The sequence below is a fragment of the Prionailurus viverrinus genome, chromosome A2, assembly GCF_022837055.1.
Source record: "Prionailurus viverrinus isolate Anna chromosome A2, UM_Priviv_1.0, whole genome shotgun sequence".
In the NCBI taxonomy this organism is placed as follows: Eukaryota; Metazoa; Chordata; class Mammalia; order Carnivora; family Felidae; genus Prionailurus; species Prionailurus viverrinus.
Window position 1 is genome coordinate 121,898,303 of NC_062562.1, and position 21,546 is coordinate 121,919,848.

Genomic DNA, 21,546 nt, shown 5'->3' on the forward strand with positions numbered 1-21,546 from the left:
GGCCAAACATCTTTCTGGGTGTGTCTGTGAGCGTGTTTCTAGACGAGATTGACGTTTGAATTGGGGGACTGAGTATATTGCCTTCCCCAATACGAGTGGGTCTCATCTGATCAATCAATGACCTAAATAGAATAAAAAGGCCAAGAAAGAGGGAATTCCTCTTGCCTGAGCTGCAACATTGGTCTTTTCCTGCTTTCTGACCTGGATGGAACCGCAGCTCTTCTTGGGTCTCAGGCCTCTTGGTTTGTGTGAATCAGTCATCGGACATCTGTACCTAAGCAGCCCCTAGGGCTCTGCTCAAAGCTTTTCCTGGCCTTCTCTCTGTCTGCCTCAGCCCCAGAAGAGCGTCATGAGAAAAATGTATCCCTAAAGGGCTATAACATTTCAGAGAAAAAAATATGTGTATATCTGACTGAGGAGACTAACAAGGCTTATGCAGAAATAGTCAGAGATGACATTTTAGAAAAAAGATCCAACTCAGGCAAAAGCCCAGAAGCAGGAAGATAGCAAATAATTTTGGTTGCCTAGAATATAAATTTGTAAGAGGACTAGATAAGATGTGTATTTCAACCAAATATGGTTTGTCCCCTGAAATTCTCCAAAGTAAAAGTTGTTAAGCCCTTGAATGTTTTAAGATTATTTCATTACAGTGGATCAATGCTAAGTAATAAGTCAAAGTTACCTTCTCCTAGGGCTCATATGCCCCCACACAGGCTTATTTGCACTCTGTAACTCTCTATGACGTGGAAAGAGCTGCAGGACACGGGTATAAGAGCACCTGGCCCTGGGGGCCCCAACAGACCAGGATCTGCCATTCCCTGCTGACAAAATCCAAAGACAGAGAGATGAGTAGTGGTGACACAAGAAAAGAATTTATTTCAGTGAGGCCCACACCGGGAAGACAGTGGACTGGTATCTCAAAGACTGTTTCCATAGTGCTAAAAATACTTGTGGGTTTATTATGTAAGGAAAATGTGGGGGAAGGGTCGGTGGGTACCAGTGCTGGGCAGTAAAGGTCAGGTCAGTCACTATCTTGGGGTCAATCGTGCAGGGTCTTGCTGGAGTCAGGGCAGTAGTTAATTGCTTGAGGGAGTAGTTTCAGTTCCCATCACTGGAGGCTTTGCCTGTAGGGTCTTTTGCCTGAGTTAAGAGAGATAAGCTGGAAAGAACTTAATCAGAAAGTACAGACTGAGCTCAAAATGGAGGTGGTTGAAGTCGTCTTTCAGAGCAATGTAATCTTTTGCCTTATTTCTAAGTTCGGGATAATTGTTCTTAACCAAAGGAGAGAAGAGCAAGTGTATGAAAACGATAACGTTCATGGGGCACCGGGGTGTTCAGTGGGTTAGGCATCCGACTTCGGCTCAGGTCATGATCTCGTGGTCCAGGGATTCAAGCCCCCGCATTGGGCTGTGTGCTAACAGCTCAGAGCCTGAAGCCTGCTTGTGCTCTGCCTATTATCTCTCTCAAAAATAAACACTAAAACAAATAAAAAGAAAACGATAATGTTCAGGAAACAATAATCTTTTACCTTAAAAAAATTAAAAATCAGGGGCACCTGGTTGGTTCAGTCGGTTGAGTGTCTGACTTTGACTTCGGCTCAGGTCATGATCTCACAGTTCGTGGGTTCGAGGCCCATATCAGGCTCTGTGCTGACACCTCAGAGCCTGGAGCCTGCTTCGGATTCTGTGTCTCCCTCTCTCTCTGCCCTCCCCCACTCCCACTCTGTCTCTCTCTCTCTCTCTCTCTTTCAAAAATAAATATTAAAAGAAAATTAAAAATCAAAGATTACTAGTACTATATTAATGGAAAAAGGAATAAAAATCATCGGTAATCCTATTAACTATCATCAGAATCATCACTATATTCCTGGCCCTTGCAGACTTCTATACATTATGTGACTAAAAATATATGCCCCTATGGGTGTTTGTTTCTAATTTTAAAAATGAGATCACGCATACTGGTATTTTCTAACCTACTTCTTTCCCTTAGAATTTCCCCTGGAATTTAAGCTCCTCGGAGCTGGGACCCAGCTTCCTTTATCAGGTCCCGCTCCTGTGTCCTGAGAGGCACCTCACATGTAGGCCATAATTGAGACCTGCTCTTGCTTCTGTTTTCAGGTTGGCAGCCTCGATGGTTCCTTCTCTGTGGGGGGATATTATCCTATTATGATTCTCCTGAAGATGCCTGGAAAGGTTGCAAAGGGAGCATCCAGATGGCGGTCTGTGAAATTCAAGGTGAGAAACCAAGGCATTTCTAAGTTTTCTTTTTCTTTCTGTCTCCCCCACAAAATAAAAAAAGGACTGGCCTCTGCGTGCCTTTCTCTGCTATTCCTGTAGTACAGAGATACATAGTGTTATGTCCCAAAAGAAAGCCTTACGAATAAGACCTAAAACTGCAGACAAGTTTTACAGGGAGGTTGTTTAAAAGGTATCAAAATAAATGAGAGCAACGCGCTTCACCACACATCTAGTGCTCATTCTTGATTCACTTGCTCACCTGAAGCCAGGGACTCTTTGCAGAGTTTATGTAAGTCTTTTTACTGCAGCTTCAAACACTTCCGTGTGTAAATCAGGACACACACACACACCTTCTCACCACCACCACATTACTTAAAACAAGCAAACGCATAAAGACCTGCAAATAGCCTTTACTTCTTGGTTTGGAGACATCTTGAGACATGCTGAGAAGATGAGGCTTCAAAACAGATTAGAAGGATATTTTGGGGTGAGGTAGGGGGTGAAGGAGAGTGTGGTTTGCTTATTTCTTCTCCTGAAGGTCTCCGAGGCAATTCTCACACTTTTGATCTAACTTGTGAAGGACAGTAGAAAAGGAAGAATAGTGTGTTCTTGATTGCTTTCCAATAAACCCAAGAAGGTACAGAGGCACACCCTTACTTACGGGCGTGCAAGCCTTTTTGGCCTCAGAGCAGCATACTTTACACACACAAGCCAAAAGAGAGATTCTATCTCTATTCTGATAAGGAGAATTGAGTACTACTTTTTTAGTCTTGGTGATACCTTGGAGCCAGCCAAGGTTTTTCCTTTTCATCAGCAGAGGCACCTAGAAAGAGATAAATAAACAGGGGAGGTGGTAAGGGCTGGCATCCCCCCTTGGAAGAAGCCTTTAATGACTGGCACCAGTTGAGCTCAAGAATTTGGGTAGGGTAGGGCACCAGATAGAACTCTTCTAAGTTTCTTTTATCTTCAATTTGTTTTTCATGTTTGTTTATCCTTGAGAGAGAGAGAGGCAGAGCACGAGCGGGGTAGGGACAGAGCAAGAGAGGAACACAGAATCCAAAGCAGGCTGTAGACTCTGAGCTGTCAGCACAGAGCCCGACGTGGGGTCAGATCATGACCTGAGCCAAAGTCGGATGCCTAACGGACTGAGCCACCCAGGCACCCTAGCTCTTCTAAGCTTCTGACCTCCCTCTGCCTGCTGTCAGTTCATTCTGTAGATAACACGCGCATGGACCTGATAATCCCTGGGGAGCAGTATTTCTACCTGAAGGCCAGAAGCGTGGCTGAGAGACAGCGGTGGCTGGTAGCCCTGGGGTCAGCCAAGGCTTGCCTAACAGACAGTAGGACCCAGAAGGAAAAAGGCAAGTATCGATTGTTCTGTGGTCTGGGAAGCTTGGGAAGCACCCACTGGCATCTCTGGGTTCCCATATTTGTATCTTGCCTCTGACCACCTAGCCAGCTTTTTATATCCTGCAAATGCCATATACATCTGGAATTTAAACCACAGTCTGTATCTAACTCCTCTCTCTTGGCATCTCATAGTAGAAAGAGTACAGGCGTTGGAGCCAGATGCAGCTGGATTCAAATCATGGCTTTGTAGGTACTGGCCTTCGGCCTTGGCATAGGTCACTTAATCTCTCTGACTCTCAGCTTCCTCTTATTTTAAAAAGATGTAAAAGTCTACATTAGAAGGATTGCCGTAGGATTCACCATTATACGAAACTGTCTAGGACCCAGTCTGGCACAGAGTTGACCTTTGGTAAAGAATAGCTGAGCCTTGGATCGGGGCACTTTCTGCAGTAGGACCCCACTTTCCCCTCCCTTTCCCTGGGGTGGGATGGATACTCATTGCCGGGTTGCTGCTGCTTAATGCTCATTAACTTGACATCGTTGTCTCCTGAGAACCATGGCACAGCTTTCTATGTGGACTATGGGAAGAGTGCCTGAGCCCTAACCACCACCTTCCCAGCCCCCCACCCATATATATGCACCTAGAGAGATAGGCGGGAGATGAGGCCTCTTTCTCATGACAGGCGTGGCAGATATGCTTGACTCTTCAAGTAGACACAGTAAAATGGCCTCTTCCTTGGTTGTTTTTTAATGCTAACTCAGGAGCAAATTCTAGACACTGTCGGCTTTGACTCAGATCGGGTTGTAACATGCAGCTTTTTCATGGGACAAAAAACAGAAGTGATAATGACTAGCTGAGCCCTCAGTGAGGGAGCAGCTGGAGCACTGTGCTAATGAGGTCTCAGCAGGTGCACAGAGGGTGTCATTAGCTTTGACAGGTGGCATGCTGAACCAGTTCTGTGAATTAACAAGCCATCTTATTAGTGGTAATTGCACGTTGCAGAACAGTTGCCCAGTTTTGAGCACTGTTAGCAGGTAGATAGCTATGACCCCATTTTACAGATAGGGAAAACTGTAGCAAATACCAAAATTCTGAACCATTGACTCTTTGCTCCCAGTTCTGACATTAAAGGATAAAAAGTATGCTGTGTCCTTCTTCCTGTACTGGTGATCATTCAGTACCTTGGCCCCCAAAATAATATAGACTACAAAAGACCAGAAATCTCTTTATTCTGTTTTTCTTGTCCTCATATCTTCACTCGTATCTTATCTATAACCCATACCATAAACATCTGACTTTAGATATAGGTTATATATTCCACTCCATGGTATGCTAACTAGTAAATTGTTTATTTATCCTGATAATTACATTATTATCATTTTCTTATTTAGAGTTTGCTGAAAACACTGAAAACTTGAAAACCAAAATGTCGGAACTAAGACTCTACTGTGACCTCCTCGTTCAGCAAGTAGATAAAACAAAAGAAGTGACCGCAATTGGTGTGTCCAGTTCTGAGGTAAAATATTACTTGTCTTAGCCACATGAAAAATAGTGCCAGATGTTGCTTACAGGTAATTCTTACTCTCACACAATCCCTGACTGTTTTGGAATTTACTATTTTTCTGGAGGAAAAAGTAACAAAATTCAAGAGAGAAGAAATGTGCATTTTGGGGATACCAACAAATGCATTTCAGCATATGGAGGCATATAGTTTTCCTTCACAGAATGAATTCAGGATTAATTGATACCCTTTGGAACCTTTAACATTGCTGCTGGTGTACTAAAATATGCTTCTGCCCATTTGCATCACTTTTTAAAATACAGCCTTACCTGTCTAGCACAGCTGCTTCTGTAGGTGTGGCAACTAACGTGCCAGCATCACGTTTTTCAGTAATGTGTGTCTGTCACCTTTGATAAGACTAACAAGATTTTATTTTTATTATTTATTTATTTATTTTTATTTTATTTTATTTTATTATTTTATTTTACATAAGCTCTATACACAACATGGGGCTTGAACTCACGACCCGGAGATCAAGAGTTGCATGCTCTACTGACTAAGCTAGCCAGGCACCCCTGTAACAGGATTTTATTGGTGAAATAGTAATTGTTGCTTTAGTATAGACTAGTGCTTTCAGAGATGGAGACACAGCTTTCTTTTCCATCCATTGTCAGTAAGGATTGTGATTTTTAATGTTTATTAATAAAGCTGTCATTCATTCATCCTAAAAAATATATTAAAAGACCTGTCTGGTGTTGGGTATTGAATGGCTCACACTACCCCCAGAGGGTCTCTGTTCTACTCTCAGAGTAATTATAATCTAAACAGCAGTGCCTACAAAATGAAGAACCTGCGGATTCTAATTAATGGTTTTAGTAGAAGAATATTATGTTACTAGTGGTATGTGTGCTTTCAGTGTTTCTAAAGAAGGGTGATTTAACTCATTTTCATTCACCTCCTTTTGGGTTCTCCTATCCATTCAGCAGCTGCCTGTTGTGTACCAGACGCTGTGCTGGGGGAGGGGAGGAGAGGGATACCAAAAGAACATTTCAGTCCTGCTCTTGGGGTGTTTATAGGTCAGAGCAGTGATTCTCAGCCCAGAGCAGTTTTGCCCCGCGGGAGACATTTTTGGTTGTCACAACTGAAAGAGTGCTATTGGCATCCACCGTATAGAGGCTAGGGTGCTGCTTAACATCCTGCCGTGAGCAGGAGAGCTCTCCCCCTTCTTCCCCCACTACAAAAATGAGCCAGCCCCTCATGTCAGTCGCGCCAAGGTGGGGAAGCCCTCCTGATCTAATGGGAAGGGAAAATGTGAACATAACAATTTTTAATTCAAGGGTGCCTTGGGAACTTGCTCATGAATCTATGGTTGTGATACTGTGATTTATAATACAAAATATACATTTGGTCTTCATAAGAAGTATGTATTTGGCAGAGATCCTAAAACCCTTGAAATGTCCTGTGATGAGAATGATTAAGTTGTCTTTTGTTGTGTTGAGGAGACTTCTCTTAAAGTGCCTAAGCCAGAGGCCTGGTTGACCTAGGACCCAACCATGTGATTAGAGGGTTAGAACATTCAGACCCACTCACCCACCCCCACCCTCATCTCCTGGGAAGGAGGAGGGGCTGAAGATTGAGTTTAATCCCAAGTGGCCAATGATTTCATCAATATTCTATGAAATGAAGTTTCCATAACCCCAAGAACAGGGTCCAGAGAGCCCCTGAGTTGGTGAACACATGAAGGTTCAGGGAAAGTGATCAGAGAGCGTGGAAGTTCTGAGCCTGTTCCCAGGTGCCTTGCCCTATGCATCTGTTTCTGCGTTGTATCCTTTTCTAATAAACTGGCAATCTAGTGAGTAAAATGTTTCTCTGAGATCTGTAAGCAGCTCTAGCAAATTAGTCAACTGAAAGGAGGGGGTTGGAACCTCCAGTCTGTAGCAGGTCAGTCAGAAGCACAGGGGACAAGCTGGACTTGACATTGGTGTCTGAAGTGAGGGTTGTGGAGCAGCCCTGCCGGACTGAGCCCTTACCCTGTGAAATCTGACACTTATCTTCAGGTAGATAGCGTCACAGTTTAGTTGAATTGTAGACACCCAGCTGCTGTCAGAGGTTTGCTTGGTGGTATGAGAAAACCCATGCATTCATAATCAGTGTCAGAATCATAGTGGTCCACAACCAGTAAAAGCACCTGTTACCTTGTTAGAAATACAAAATTGAAGAAAATACAGAGGCTACTCTTAAAAGAGAAAAATTCAACTGAGTAAATTTTAAAAATCTTACTGACTTTATTTAGCAGCTCATGAATTGGGCAGCATCCCATCTAGCAGATAGAAAGGAGCTCTGAAAAGCTGTACAGGGCTAGAGATTTTTATAGACCAAAGTGAGCAGGAACAAGGAAGTTCTACTGGGCATTTGCTGATTAGTTAAAGCAGGGTTACTTTCCTCATGTAGAGCAAAGGGAAATCTTGGAGCTGGGTCAGGTACCTTGTGCTGATCGCTTGACCCTAGGCCTGCCTTGTCTAGGATAACCAAGCATAGAAACTTGGAGATTTTGAGTCGCTAATGTGAGGCTTAGCATGAGCGACTCCATCTTGGGCCCAATCTAGTTTCTTTTATACCACTAGATGTGTCTACTGTACTCTCTAGTTGGGGTATGACCTCAATTCCCTGAACAACTTACTAATACCAATATTCAGAGGAAAAACACCCTGAGCAAGTAAAATAACTGGAAGAAAAATGATGTTCAAAAGAATTACAGTTGCTAAAACCTCTCAAACTCATCTGTACTGAAATCCAAAAACCTCATTTGACTGAGGGTTGATGGGGGGGGGGGGAGGGAGGGGGGGGGTGATGGGTATTGAAGAGGGTACCTTTTGGGATGAGCACTGGGTGTTGTATGGAAACCAGTTTGACAATAAATTTCATATATTGAAAAAACAAAAACAAAAACCTCATTTGAAAGTAAACAGTTTATGGTTTCTAATGCTTCTCTTCTAGAACCTCATTTTTACTCAATGGGAGACATTTCTCCATTGATTCCACAGTTCTTTAGTCTGTGTGATTCCGTTTCATGCCTGCCACCCCCTTACATAAGACCTGAGGGCTCTGTGCCCAGCACCTGGCACAGTTCCAGCATCTAATACTGTTGAACTGAAGAAATTTGTTGCCTTCATCTGGAGTAGGGGGTGTGAGTGTTGAAGGGTCAGATTGAGGATAAGGCTTGTCTGTGGTTAGTAGATAAAGTGGACACACTCGTTATTTTTCTTTTGTAATTGATGTACATATTTGTCCAGCAAAGTAGGTGGGTACATTATTACTACACTGTGGATAAAAACCTCTAAGGACATTCCACAATTGGGCTCTTTCTTTTTTGGCAAGGTAAAGGAGTCTTCCACTCTCGTTGTTTCATAGGAGGGAATTGATGTGGGAACTTTGCTGAAATCAACCTGCAATACTTTTCTGAAGACTCTGGAAGAATGCATGCAGATCGCAAATGCAGCCTTCACCTCTGAACTGCTCTATCGCACTCCGCCAGGTTCACCGCAGCTGGCCATGCTGAAGTCCAACAAGGTAAAGGCCAGCTCAGGTTGGCCGCAGAAGGGCATGAGGAAAAGTTAAAAAATGATATAGTGAACAATGTTATCCATCCCCCTTTAGTGACTGAGAAAGACATTTTTTTAGTAGACTTCCCTTTATGTCCACTCACATATTTCGGTCCTCAGTCCCCCATGTCCATTTGTTTTGGCAATTTTACCACCTAAACCTGTCTCTGATGTAGCTAGCCTCTTATCAGCCTCCTTATCCAGTAAATCTTGCCAAGATTGGTGGTTGCCTTCTAACTAGTTGCTTTCACCCTGACCTTCCAGGCGGCCGATGGTATTTCCATTCATGCAGTATAAACTGGACCACTTTACCCTACACCATGCCATGCCTTCCTCATCGCCAAAGGTTAAAGTCAGAACTTAACCCCTTCTCACACCACCAGCCTCTTTGTCATTACCTGGCTGAACATACTAACAGCATATATGCCCCCCGTGACATCTTTGCACCATTTCCCAGTGCCAAGAATGCTGTTCTTTCTCACTTACCTTTCCCTGGTTAGTACTTCCTCATCCTTCAAGATTGAATCTCTCCTTTCCTGAATCCGTAAGTTGGTCTAGGAGCTTCTCCTCTATGCATGCCCCTATTTTAGCGTTACTCTGTATTGAAATTACCTTAAGGGTAGGAGCCTCCATACTGTTTATACTTCTAGTATTTGAAACGGTGCTGCATCAGAATCTTAATTACAAGAAATCCAACCACCAAAAGTTTGACTATGGTAATTAGATCCTTCAAAAGACCCACCTTCCTTTTCCTTAGAAATTTGGGTACACTTGTTTGAAAAAATACAGAGGACTGGTTGAGATCAATGACTCCCTTTAGGGAACAATCTAAAATTATTCCTTTGAGTGGAGCAGTTATGTTATGGTCATATTTACCACATTTATATGTGATAAGACTCTGAATATGCTCTGTTGGAAATTTAACACGAAGCTTTCATTTTTCTGCTTCTTTTAAAGATGAAACATCCTATTATACCGATTCATAATTCATTGGAAAGGTACAGTAACTCTTTTGGTTTTTTCTTCTTTCTAAAAATAAAAAAGTAATTTTTTATTGTTGGTTTAAAAGAAATAAAAATATGCTGATCATGATTTGAGGTGGTGCCAGAAAGAAACAGTATCTCATCTTCCACTTTGGGGTGAGCTTGAAGCCATGCAGATCTTACACTCAGCTCTGACTGCCCAGGGAGATGTCTTCATTCTCCCTCATCTGTGGATGAATCTGCCCTCCACATGTAGTAACTTTTCATCACTCTAGTGTGCCGAGGGTTGGAACCGCCTCTCGTGGAGGAGCCAGGCATTGACTTCAGTGTGCTTTTATCCAGAAAAGACAGTACGATTTTATGTTATTTAAAAATAAAAAGCTTAGGTAGCTTTACAAGTTGAATAAAAAACTTAATATCAAAATCTAAACTATTCCTCTAAATGATCCTTTGATTTTAGAAAAAAAGTACACATTTTCATAGTTGTGTTCTTATTATTTGGGGTCTTTATTCAGTTATTATTTTATATAAACATTCCTGTATTTTGACTTACTCCGTATATTTGTCCTTTCAAATTATTACTTAACATTTCATCTCTTTGTATACTATTGTTTGCTTTAGTACAAGGATTGTTCCAATTTGGTTACCATTTTTTTCTTGTTCTAGATATTTCTACTGGGAACATCTTTGTAGATTTTTTGTGTCTGACATTTCCTTAATATACTCCTACATTTTTAATTGCTAAGTTGAAATATGGCATTTCTTTAAAAAATAAATACTTTTCCTGGAGTCAAATAGCTTAGCCCCTTTGTCTTTGTTTTTATTAGAAGGAAATATTTTTGTTCTTATTTGGCTAGATATAATCACTTACAATAAGGTATCATGGTTGTCCCTTTAACAAAATCAGCTCTTCTACTTGCCTGTTAAACACTTTTCCTGTCACCCCAAAGAGCAGCCTATTCTCAGGATGTATCCTGTGTTCTCCTGCTTCTTTTCTGTCACACGTAACTTTTTAGGGAGTATTCTCCCCTGACCACAGCATGTAGCTTCTGGACAGTTAACTGGTAGGGGAACAGGTAGGAGTGGCCAGTGATTCTGAGAGCTGAAGAGAGAGAAAAAACTTCCTAGGGAGAAGCTGAGAAAAGCTAGAAAACTGTTAAATGTGTCCATGTAGAAAACTGATTGAAAACCAAAGAGCTGTCAATGACTGTTTCCTGTTGCTGGTGGGGAGCAGGAAGTTTGAATCCACTGAGGGTCCATGGAAAGCCAGGAACGGCTCTTTGATTTCAGACCTCCAGTTGGCAGACAGGCCTGCTTCCGTCACAGGCACATACCTGCCTTGGAGGCAGGAGGCTGAGACATTTGGCCGATTTAACAATAGTGGTTTCTTTTCTTTTCTTTTTTTTTTTTTTAACGTTTATTTTATTTTTGAGACAGGGAGAGACAGCATGAACGGGGGAGGGTCAGAGAGAGAGGGAGACACAGAGTCTGAAACAGGCTCCAGGCTCTGAGTTGTCAGCGCAGAGCCTAACGCAGGGCTCGAACTCACGGGCCTCGAGATCATTACCTGAGCCGAAGTCGGATGCTTAACTGACTGAGCCACCCGGGCGCCCCAACAATAGTGGTTTCTAATCACTGTTAAAAGTAGTTGGTGCTTGTGAACCCTTCCTCTCTTTCAAGATCTACCTGTACAGTCTATTTAAGACCAAATAATTGGACTTTTTGCCTTTTTTCCTTATAAAAAATTTCAGGCAAATGGAGTTAAACAATTGTGAAAATGGATCTTTACATATGGAAATCAATGATGATGAAGAAATCCTAATGAAAAATAAGAGCTTATATTTGAAACCTGCAGAGATGGATTGCAGCATATCAAGTGAAGAAAATACAGACGATAATATAACAGGTAAAAATGAAAGTAAAGTCTGAAGCAAACCATTGAACGGTAGGATCTTGGGAGTTTGATTCTTTATCCATGATGTGACACTTGAGGCATTGGCCTCAAGACAATGTGCTAGGAGTGCCTAAGGCAGACATTAGCTGGATAACATAGGTCACTCCACAACGTTGTGCCAGCCCATCTGACCCAGTGTTGAGAAGGCAGAATGAAGAGAATTGACCTATTCACTGTTCTGTGATGTTCGTGGGCTGCAGCGAGCAGCAGTGGGCAGCAGCTGTCTGTGCTGACTTTTTAGAGAATATGAGGATTTCACTGGCCCTCTGCTCTAAGTCTCAAGATCCTTTGAACTTAAACTATGATGTCAGACTTAACAGAGTATACAGTTATGGCAGTTCAGGTTGCTGTCCTCCTGGTTTCTGGTAAGGCCTGCGGATATCACCGTTCACCAACCACCAGCAGGTTTTCACCCAGCCTTCTCTGTGTCCCTCGAGCCAGAGTCCTACACTTCAGGTCAGAGCTTGTAGGGATGCCGCCCTTTCAAATTTGCTAATTCCCTTGGCTCTAACCACTAAAACCAACTTCAGATCAGTCCAAGACAACTGTATTAGAGCTTTTAATTGTGTTGTAAGTGTTTAATAATTATTTTGGAAATAAAATTTTAAATAAGTTTCTTGCTCATCTCCCCGGAAATAACAAAGACCCTGTTTTTTTCCAGATGAGCTAGGGACAGAGAAGGAGGGTTTTCATAGCTAATAATCTGAGGCAAGCAATCCACACAGTGCTGATGTCTTATCCCTTGAGTAAATAATAAAGACGGGAATTTCTGTGGAAACAGTACTGTAATTTATTTGACCCAATAATTTTACTTCTAGGAATTTGTCTTCAGGGATAGTCAAGTTTAAGGACAAATATCCTTGGATGGGGATGTTCTTTATGACATTACAGTGATTTTCATTATTCATGGTAGTTATAAAGTCACTGTAGACACTGAGTTAGTAAATACTGAACCATTGCTCTTAGGGGAAATACAAAGTTAGGTTCCTGCAACCCCTATTCACATTTTGGTCGTCGACTGATCAATGTGTATAATCTTGTTTTATGTGTGTTTCTGGTTAAAGACATCTTACTGAATATGTATTGTTAATTCATTAACATTGAACCCATGGTCAGCAGTACTATAATGGCAGTGCTTGATTCGTACCTGAATGGAGCTCACCTAACATATGTATTTTCTCCATAAGGCCCGTCACAGCCTTCTTACACGTCAGAGCATGAGACAGCACTGCACTTGGGGGCACTTGCAAACAACAAAATCAATAACAGAACGCACAAAGCGTGACCCTGTATAAACACACGCGTATGGTGTGAGAACTGAAGCAGGAAGGCAGTTTGTCACCTTGGTTGACCTTAGCTGGGAATGTGTATATCAGGCAACTCAAATGTTTCACCACTGTACACATGTGTACAAACGACTGCAAAAGTGCCACAAGCATTGGTTTTAGGATCACAGATAAACTTTATCAAGAATACAAATTTGCAAATACAGAATACACTAATAGTGAGGATCGACAGTATTTATAAACACTGAAATTTTAAAAACCACGTGCCATCCACGTGAGCTTGATGCAATATTATATGGCCATTAGAATGGTATTTTAAAAAGTATTGAATGATAATGAAAATATTCATGATAAACTGTTGAGTGAAAAGTTTACAAATCTACATGTATTTAAACCCACATTCGTGCATGTGTGTTGTGTGTGTGTGTGTGTCTGTGTAGTATTTCAGACTCCGTGTTTTAGAAATATTCACTGAATGTGTGTTAAATTTTATAATAAATAATAAGTATCTCCTGTTCACAGTCCAAGGTGAGATCATGAAGGAAGAAGGAGAGGACAACCTGGGAAATCATGACAGCAGCTTGGCACAGCCTGGATCAGACTCCTCAAGTAGCTCTCCAGAATCCCCCTGGGAAGAAGGCCAAGAAGTTATCCCGACTTTCTTTAGTACCATGAATACCAGGTATCGTGTACTTTCTAAAGTCACTGACAGTTGGACACCAGCTTCCCTTCTGGAAGTCAATCCTGGTGCTCCTTTCAGACAATGGCGTACTATCACAGAATAGAGGAGATGCTATACCACGTGTGTGCTTTTCTGTTTACCTGTCTGAAGCAGCGGATGAGAAGGAATTGAATTGAGACTATACTCTGAACAAATTTTAGCTTGCTTTCATAGACTGTCTTTGGAAAATGATTTTATTGCACCATTTTATAATAGAAAAGCGATCACTGAAATCAGGCCAAATGACTTGCCCTACAGAGGGGCAGCTGTTTTCATGGCTACCTCTGAATTGCAGAGAGTGCTAATGTTGTATTTTCAATCTTTCCTCCTCTATATCACTCTGTATCATTAGCTTTAGTGACATTGAACTTCTGGAAGACAGTGGCATTCCCACAGAAGCATTCTTGGCATCATGTTATGCTGTGGTTCCAGTATTAGGTAAGGTTACTGCATTTGTCTTGAATTCATTAGTCTCTGGAATCTGTCTCACTGCTATTGTTTTGCAGAAGTATCCTGAACTGTATGTACAATGAAGTGACCCTTCTTAGCTATTTCTGCATGTCACCAGCCACGTACGTTAAAACCGTGTGACCTTAAGCGTTATTCCACGTTTCCGTTTTATTCCTGCTTGTGATTAAACGTTGACCACAAAGTAGTATAAGGAAAAACAGAAATTTTGTATTCCAGAAATCATACTTAAAAGCAAGCAAGAGTGGAAGTAGTAGAGGAACAGACCTTCAAATCCATTGGTATAATGAAAAAAATTTTACCAGTTAAAACATTTTTTTCAAGGGCTTAAAAATTGTATGTATAAATTTAACTCCAAATTACATTTACTTTTTATATAGAGTCGGTAGAACCAGGAATCACTAACATGTTGAAATTTGCTTCATGACCTATTTAGCTGTGCATCTTTTTTAATTCACATTTTTAAATTTTGTGTATGTTTTTTGAAATTGAGATATAACTTACATAGAACTTAAGTGTTATGATTCAGTGATTTTTGACAAACACACCTACCCCTATGTAATCCGTATCCCTATCAAGACTAGAATGTCTTCAGCACCCCAAGGCGACCATTGTATTGATTTCTGTCACCATAGATTAGTTTTGCTAATCTTTCCTAAAATCTCATGTAAGGGGAATCATTATCTACTCTTTTGGATCTGTTTTTTTCTCTCAGTATAATGTTTTCATCCTTACTGTTACATGTATCAGTAGTTCATTCCCTTTTATTGCTGAATTGTATTCTATTAAATGAACATACCACAATTTGTTTATTTATTCTTCTGTTGATGCACCTTTGCGTAGTTTCTTGTTTGGAGCTATTATAAATTATATCACTCTGAATATTGTGTCTGTGAACATATTTTTTCATATCTTGAGTAAATACCCAGGAGTAGAATTGCTGATTCATTGGATTCATCTGGTTAACTTTATAAAAAGTGACTGCACAATTATACACTTCAAGCAGCAATGTAGGAGTATTCTGGTTGCTTCACATCTTCACAAACACTTGGTGGTATTGGAATTTTTGGTTCTGGCTATTCCTGTGAGTGTTTAGGTATCCTTGTGGCTTTAATTTGTGTTGGGGAGGAAGAAGTTTATGCCCTTAACGTTCTTCTAGCTGGCCCAAGAATCAGATTGACATGAGACAGAATAACAGGAGAAAATCAAATGTAATTCCATACATACAGAAAATCCACACAGACATGAAATTTCAACATACAGAAAATCCACACAGACATGAAATTTCAAAGACAGACAACATGAGACTTATATGACATCCTGACCCTTAAAGGGGCAGGGGTCTGGGGACAGGATACAAAACGGAGGAAGATCATTAGTAGGAAGGTGAAAGGAGATGGTTGGAAAACCAAGGCTGCGCTGTTATGCAGATAAGTTTCTTAAGTAAAGAGGAATCTGCTAATTGCTCTCTTCCTGGAACAGGCTTTTCCTTTCCAATGTAAATTTAGGCAGTCAAAGGGAAGGTAAAGAATTTTTCCTGAATCTGCTGGGTTTTGATTGCTTTTCACTCAAAATAATCTTCATGTTCCAAGTGGTCCATCTTGGTGTGGCCTGCCCTTGACCCCTACACTTCCCTGATGACTAATGATGTTGAACATTTTCTAATATAATTCATTGGCCTTTGCTATCTCCTTCGTTGTAAAGTCTTTTCCAATCTTTAATCCATTTTTAAAAGTTGGTTAATGTTCAGGGCTCCTGGGTGGCTCAGTCGGTTAAGTGTCTGACTTCGGCTCAGGTTATGAACTCACGGTCTGTGAGTTCCAGCCTCACATCAGGTTGTGTGCTGAAAGCTCAGAGCCTGGAGCCTGCTTTGGATTCTGTGTCTCCCTTTCTCTCTGCCCCTCCCCTGCTCACGCTCTGTCTCTTTCTGTCTCAAAAATAAGTAAACGTTAAAAAAAAAAATTTAAGTTGGCTAATGTTCTTCCTGCTGAATTGTAAGGATTCATTATATATTCTCAAAAACATGTCATTGTAGACATATGTATTATGAGTATTTCCCTCCAGATTGTGGCTTGCCTATTTCTTTTCTTAATGTCTTTAAAGAGCAGCTTCTAACATTCCTGAAATCCAATGTATCTGTTTTCTTTTTATAGTGCTTTTGGTGTCTTAAGAAATCTTTGTTTATGGGGCACCTAGGTGGCTCAGTCGATAAAGTGTCTGACTTTGGTTCAGGTCATGATCTCACGGTTTGTGAGTTTGAGTCCCACATTGGGCTCTGTGCTGACAGCTCAGAGCCTGGAGCCTGCTTCAGATTTTGTGTCTCCCTCTCTGTCTGCTCCTTCCCTGCTCGTGCTCTCTCTCTCTTTCTCTCTCAAAGATAAATAAACGTTAAAATTTTTTTAAAAAAAGAAAGAAATCTTTGTTCACATCCAAGGTCATGAAGATATTCTCTTGAATTTTTTTATACCTTTTAGTTTTGATTTTATATTTACATTTATACATCTTGGACTTAGTTTTTATATGGTGTGAGGTAAGGGTTGAGAGTCTTTTTTTTTTTCCCTTTGTGATATCTGGCTGTTCAAAAACCATTTCTTGAAAAAACATTATTTTCTCTTTTATATTATTTTGGCCACTTTGTTGAAAATCAGTGAACCTTTTAGGTGTGGGTCTGTTTCTGTACTGTCTTCTGTTCCAGTAGTCTGTTTATTTTTTCATATGCTAATACTTATATTGTCTTAATTACTTGCCTTTATATTAAAGCTTGAAATCAGATAATGTAAGTCTTCCAATTTTATTATTCTTTTTCAAGATTGTTTTGGCAATTCTAGGTCCTTTGCATGTCCATATAAATTTTAACTTTTCAATTTCTATTGAAAAGGATTTTGATTAAGATCATATTGAATCTGTAAACCAATTAGGAGGAAATTTACTTCTTAAATAATTTTGAGTCTTCTAATCTGGAAGCATGCTATTTCTCTCCATTTACTTAAGTCTTTATTTTCACAATGTTTTGTATAGTTTTTAGTGTAGGTGCCTTATACATTTTTGTTAAGAATAAATTTTAGAATTTTATGATTTTTGATGCCATTGTAAAAAGTATTTCATCTTCCAGTTGTTGATTGACAGCATACAGATACAGTTGACTTTTGTGTATTTTATAATATTTTATAATCATGAGTGAGTTAATTTTATAGAATACATCTTCAGTGTTTATTGAAGTTGTATCTTTTTTTCCTGTACTTTTGTTAATAATAGTGAATTACATTGTTTGGATGAATTTAAGTCTACTGTCTTGCTATTTCTATCATCTTGCTGTTTATTTTCTATTTGTTCTATCTGTTCCTTGTTTCTTTTTATTCCCTTCTTAAATTCTAGCCAATCAATTAATTTTTTATTATTCTGTTTTATTTCCTATTTTAGCTTTTTAGCTACCTATCTTTGTCCCTGCCTCTTCCCTTTTTCTTTCTTCCTTTCCTTCTTTTTTTTTTCTTGGATCAATCAGGTGCTTTTTAGAACTCCATTATTTTTTCTCTTCTGGCTTTTTACCTCTACCCTTCGTTATTTTTTTAGCTGCTCCTGTCCCACAGAAATATTCGAACCACATACATGATTTTAAATTTTCTGGCAAACACATTAAAATAGTAAAACGAAACAAGTGAACTGATTTTTTAAACTAATTTTAGTATATTTTATATAATTTAGTATATCCAAAATATTATCTTAACTTGTAATCAATATAAAGAAATGGCTAATGAGATATTTTGCCTTCTTTTTTTGATACTGAGTCTTTGAAATCTAGTATTTTATACTTCTAGTACATTTCAAGTTGGAATAGCTACATTGCAAGTGATAGGTGGCCACATATTTAGTGGCTGCCATATTGGACAATGCAGCCGTAAAGATTACAATATGCACTGTGAACATATCAGATTATCCTCACTTGACACTTACTTAGGACCTTATTATAGTTACCCCAGAATGGTGTGTAATAGAAAAAAGTGATGATAGTGTCCTAGAAGCCTTTGAAACTTATGTTTGGGAAATGATTTAAAAGCAAAAAAAAAAAAAAAAAAAAAAAAAAATGGGGGGGAAAAAACATGCTAAATTTTGTCACTGTAAAAAATACTTTCCACTTGAAATCGTTGCTTTTTTAAAGATGTTTTCAATCTTTTCTTCTAGACAAACTTGGCCCTACGGTGTTTGCTCCTGTTAAAATGGATCTTGTTGGAAATATTAAGGTGAGTGTACAAGCTTGTCTCTACAGAGACCATATCATATATTTGGAGGGAGTAGTGCATGAAATCTCATTCAGAAACACATGATTGTTGACTTTATACTCAAGATGAAAAGTACAGGCCAGCTGTGAGAAAGGTTCTGAGGCAGAAAAAAAAATACTTTAGAAACAGTATTTTTAAAACCTTGAGACTATTTAATTCTAGCTTAAGCCTCATGAGAATTCTCAAACAAAGGAGTGCCTGGGTGGCTCAGTGGGTTGAGCATATGACTTTTGATTTCAATTCAGGTCATGGGATCAAGCCCTGCATCAGGCTCTGCACTGGGCATGGAGCCTGCTTAATTTTACTCTGTCTCTCTCAGGGTGCCTGGGTGCTCAGTCGGTTAAGCGTCCTACTCTTGGTTTTGGCTCAGGTCATGATCTCACGGTTCGTGGGTTAGACCCCACATTAGACTCTGCACTGACAGTGGAACCTGCTCGAGGTTCTCTGTCTCCCTCTCTCTCTGCCCGTCTCCTGTTTGTTGTCTGTCTCTCTCTCTCAAAATAAATAAATATTTTTTTTAAAAAGGATTCTTTCTCTCTCTCCCTCTACCCCTCTCCCCTGCTCTCACTTTTTCTCTCTCTCAAATTAAAAAAAAATGTTTTAATAAAAGAAACAGAATTCTCAACTAAAACGTATTACCTTGAGAACATAAGGAAAAAGGTAATAGAGGCTTAATTTGTTTTGATTTCTTAGAGGCCTGCTTGACAAGTTTATGCATCTCCATGTTATACTGGTTTACTTGATAGCTTTAGCATTTTTAACTTAGATTGTTTCCCTGCTTTTCCTGCAGAAAGTAAATCAGAAGTATATAACCAACAAGGAAGAGTTCACCACCCTCCAGAAGATAGTGCTGCATGAAGTGGAAGCAGACGTAGCCCAGGTTAGGAACTCAGCTACAGAAGCCCTGTTGTGGCTGAAGAGGTGAGGCAGCTGGGATGGGGCAGCAGTTGAAATCCAGCTCAGTTGAGATGCTACCAGCAAAAAAAGTGCCCTGCAAAGACTGCTTCTGAGTGGGGGATCTAACCCAGTAGCCTTCTCTAGAAGGCCTGATGAAGAGAACACCAGCTCTTTGTCCTTCCCTTCTGATGATGATAAACATTGTTAACATTAACAGTATATGTAAGATAGGAATCTTAAAGGGTGATAGACTTGACTGGTTCTTTTAAGTCAGTGGGCCACAAACTTTGGCAGCATCCAAGTCACCTGGAGGGCTTTCTTCAAAATGCGGATTGCTCCAGTCCAAACTCAGACTTTCTGACTCATTAAGCCTAGAAATGGGGGCCCAGAACTAGTATTTGCAACAAGTTCCTAGGCGGTACTGAAGCCACTGGTCCTGGGACTACATTTTGGAAACCACTGTTTACGTATATCAGATGAGAAGGGTCTAGAACAAACTAAAGGGAAATGACAGGGAAGAAAGGACTGCTATGTAACTTGACCTCTGTTGCTGTGTCCAAGATATTGAAGAAGCTGATATCTGCCATTTCTTTATACTCATTCAACATAGTGGACGTTGAAAATAATATTTCTTCCTCTCTTTTGTTTTAGAGGTCTCAAGTTTTTGAAAGGATTTTTGACAGAAGTGAAAAATGGAGAAAAGGATATCCAGACAGCCTTGAGTAAGTGTCCTTTACATTTTGATTGATCCACTGAATAGGATATGGAATGGAGACCCCTAGAGGAGGAGACTGGGAATAGGGGAAATTTCTGCTTTTCCAGATTTCATTTGGTTTCTTTTCTATTTCATTGTTATTATTGTCTATTTCTTATATGCTCTGTTAAAAAAAAAAAAAGAACCCATGAGATTGTGACCTGGTAATCTAGTTCTGGCTTATTAAAAATCAGTATATCTTAAAGAAGAGCTGAATCAATGCAGAGCCATCTCTTAATAGGAAAGCGTAATATTTTCAAGAAGTGAGTTCCTCCTTATCTTCAAATACAGTGTACTTCTATAAAATCAATATCCCCAGAGAAGCTAGTTTTGGAGACCATAACAGAGAGGGCTTGGGGAATTTGCTCTGGAGTGAAATGAAAAATGGGGGGTTGTCGTCGTCGTCGTCGTCGTCGTCGTTGTCATCATCGTCATCTTATAGTCCTCAAATGCCTCGTGTTCGTAGTGGTAGACGAGACTAAGATGAAGGCCTTGGTCAAAGGAGGCCATCCTGTATCTCCAGCATCTTAATGCAGTGGCTGAATATTGTAGGCGCCTAGTAAACATTGGGTGGGTGGGTAGATAAGTGGTGGATCTATCAGATTAGTTTTGGAAAACACGAACGACTCGGAAGCATCCTTATAGTGTTCCTGACAGAGTGACGGAACTCTCACTCTCAGCCTAAAGGAAGTTCTCCCAGCGCCGGCCTTGAGGCATGAGGGGTGAGGAGTGGGGATTGAAATTCCATCTTACTTTGAAGCGCTATATTATTTTGATGTAGAGGAGTATGTGGTCAAGCTCTAAGTAGCCATGATTCTAAATAACGAAATTGTATTAGATGCTTCTGTTTGGGAAAGGGAGCCAGTATTCCCTGCAACATTTTGTCAGTGTCAGGAGTGAGCTCTTCCTTCTGTTCATCTTCCCTCTGGGCCATGAGTCCTGAGGGATTCTGCCCTCCATGTGATTTTCTGAGGCCTTCCTATCTAGAAACTTGCTAATGTGCCATGAAACAAAAAAAAGCTGGGTTTTTTGTAACACTTTATGAAGAATTTAGACAACTTAATCCTCATATCAATCCATTTTACAGGTACCCCAAATTCTGAGAGATTAAAATACATGCTAAGGCCACAAAAGATCTGGAAGCAGAATCACTTTGGGCCCCCTGCCTCAAAAGTCTTCATTTCTCCCACAAAATGTCTTCTCCACCAACCCTGGGCTACCTGCATTTTCTGGGCTTCTCATATATCCCTGAATTCTAGGACAGTCTGTGATATTCTCCCCTATGTGTCCTGATTTCAGTACTAAAAGTATATTCACCATAGCAATTCGTGCTCCCTAATCAGTATCCTCAAACTTTATGACTTTTGGAAAAATTAAGATCTTGGGCTCTCTGGATCCCACCACTTGATAGGACCACTTTGGCAATTTATTGACCTTTCTGTTTCTCGGTTTCCTCATCTATAAAATGGGGATGATGATACCATTTCCCTAAAAACGTTGTCGTAATGATTAAAC

The 21,546-nt window shown here is 40.2% G+C and overlaps 1 protein-coding gene across 8 annotated transcripts in view; it reads left to right on the top strand.

The window, feature by feature from the left end:
- PLEKHA8 (pleckstrin homology domain containing A8) overlaps positions 1-21,546 on the top strand; it is a 94,691-nt gene that overhangs the window by 22,403 nt on the left and 50,742 nt on the right. For 6 of the 8 annotated variants that reach the window (XR_007146351.1, XM_047830407.1, XM_047830400.1 and 3 more), the window contains exons 2-12: positions 2,118-2,234; positions 3,443-3,598; positions 4,980-5,104; positions 8,501-8,659; positions 9,649-9,689; positions 11,426-11,580; positions 13,437-13,596; positions 13,988-14,073; positions 18,283-18,341; positions 19,171-19,301; positions 19,929-19,999. Coding sequence is in view for 5 of the 8 variants with exons in the window: in XM_047830400.1 (XP_047686356.1) it covers positions 2,118-2,234; positions 3,443-3,598; positions 4,980-5,104; positions 8,501-8,659; positions 9,649-9,689; positions 11,426-11,580; positions 13,437-13,596; positions 13,988-14,073; positions 18,283-18,341; positions 19,171-19,301; positions 19,929-19,999 (1,260 nt within the window). In the remaining 3 variants the exon portion in view is untranslated. The remainder of the gene's footprint in view (positions 1-2,117; positions 2,235-3,442; positions 3,599-4,979; positions 5,105-8,500; positions 8,660-9,648; positions 9,690-11,425; positions 11,581-13,436; positions 13,597-13,987; positions 14,074-18,282; positions 18,342-19,170; positions 19,302-19,928; positions 20,000-21,546) is intronic. The other 2 variants (XR_007146353.1, XR_007146352.1) reach the window with 1 other exon arrangement.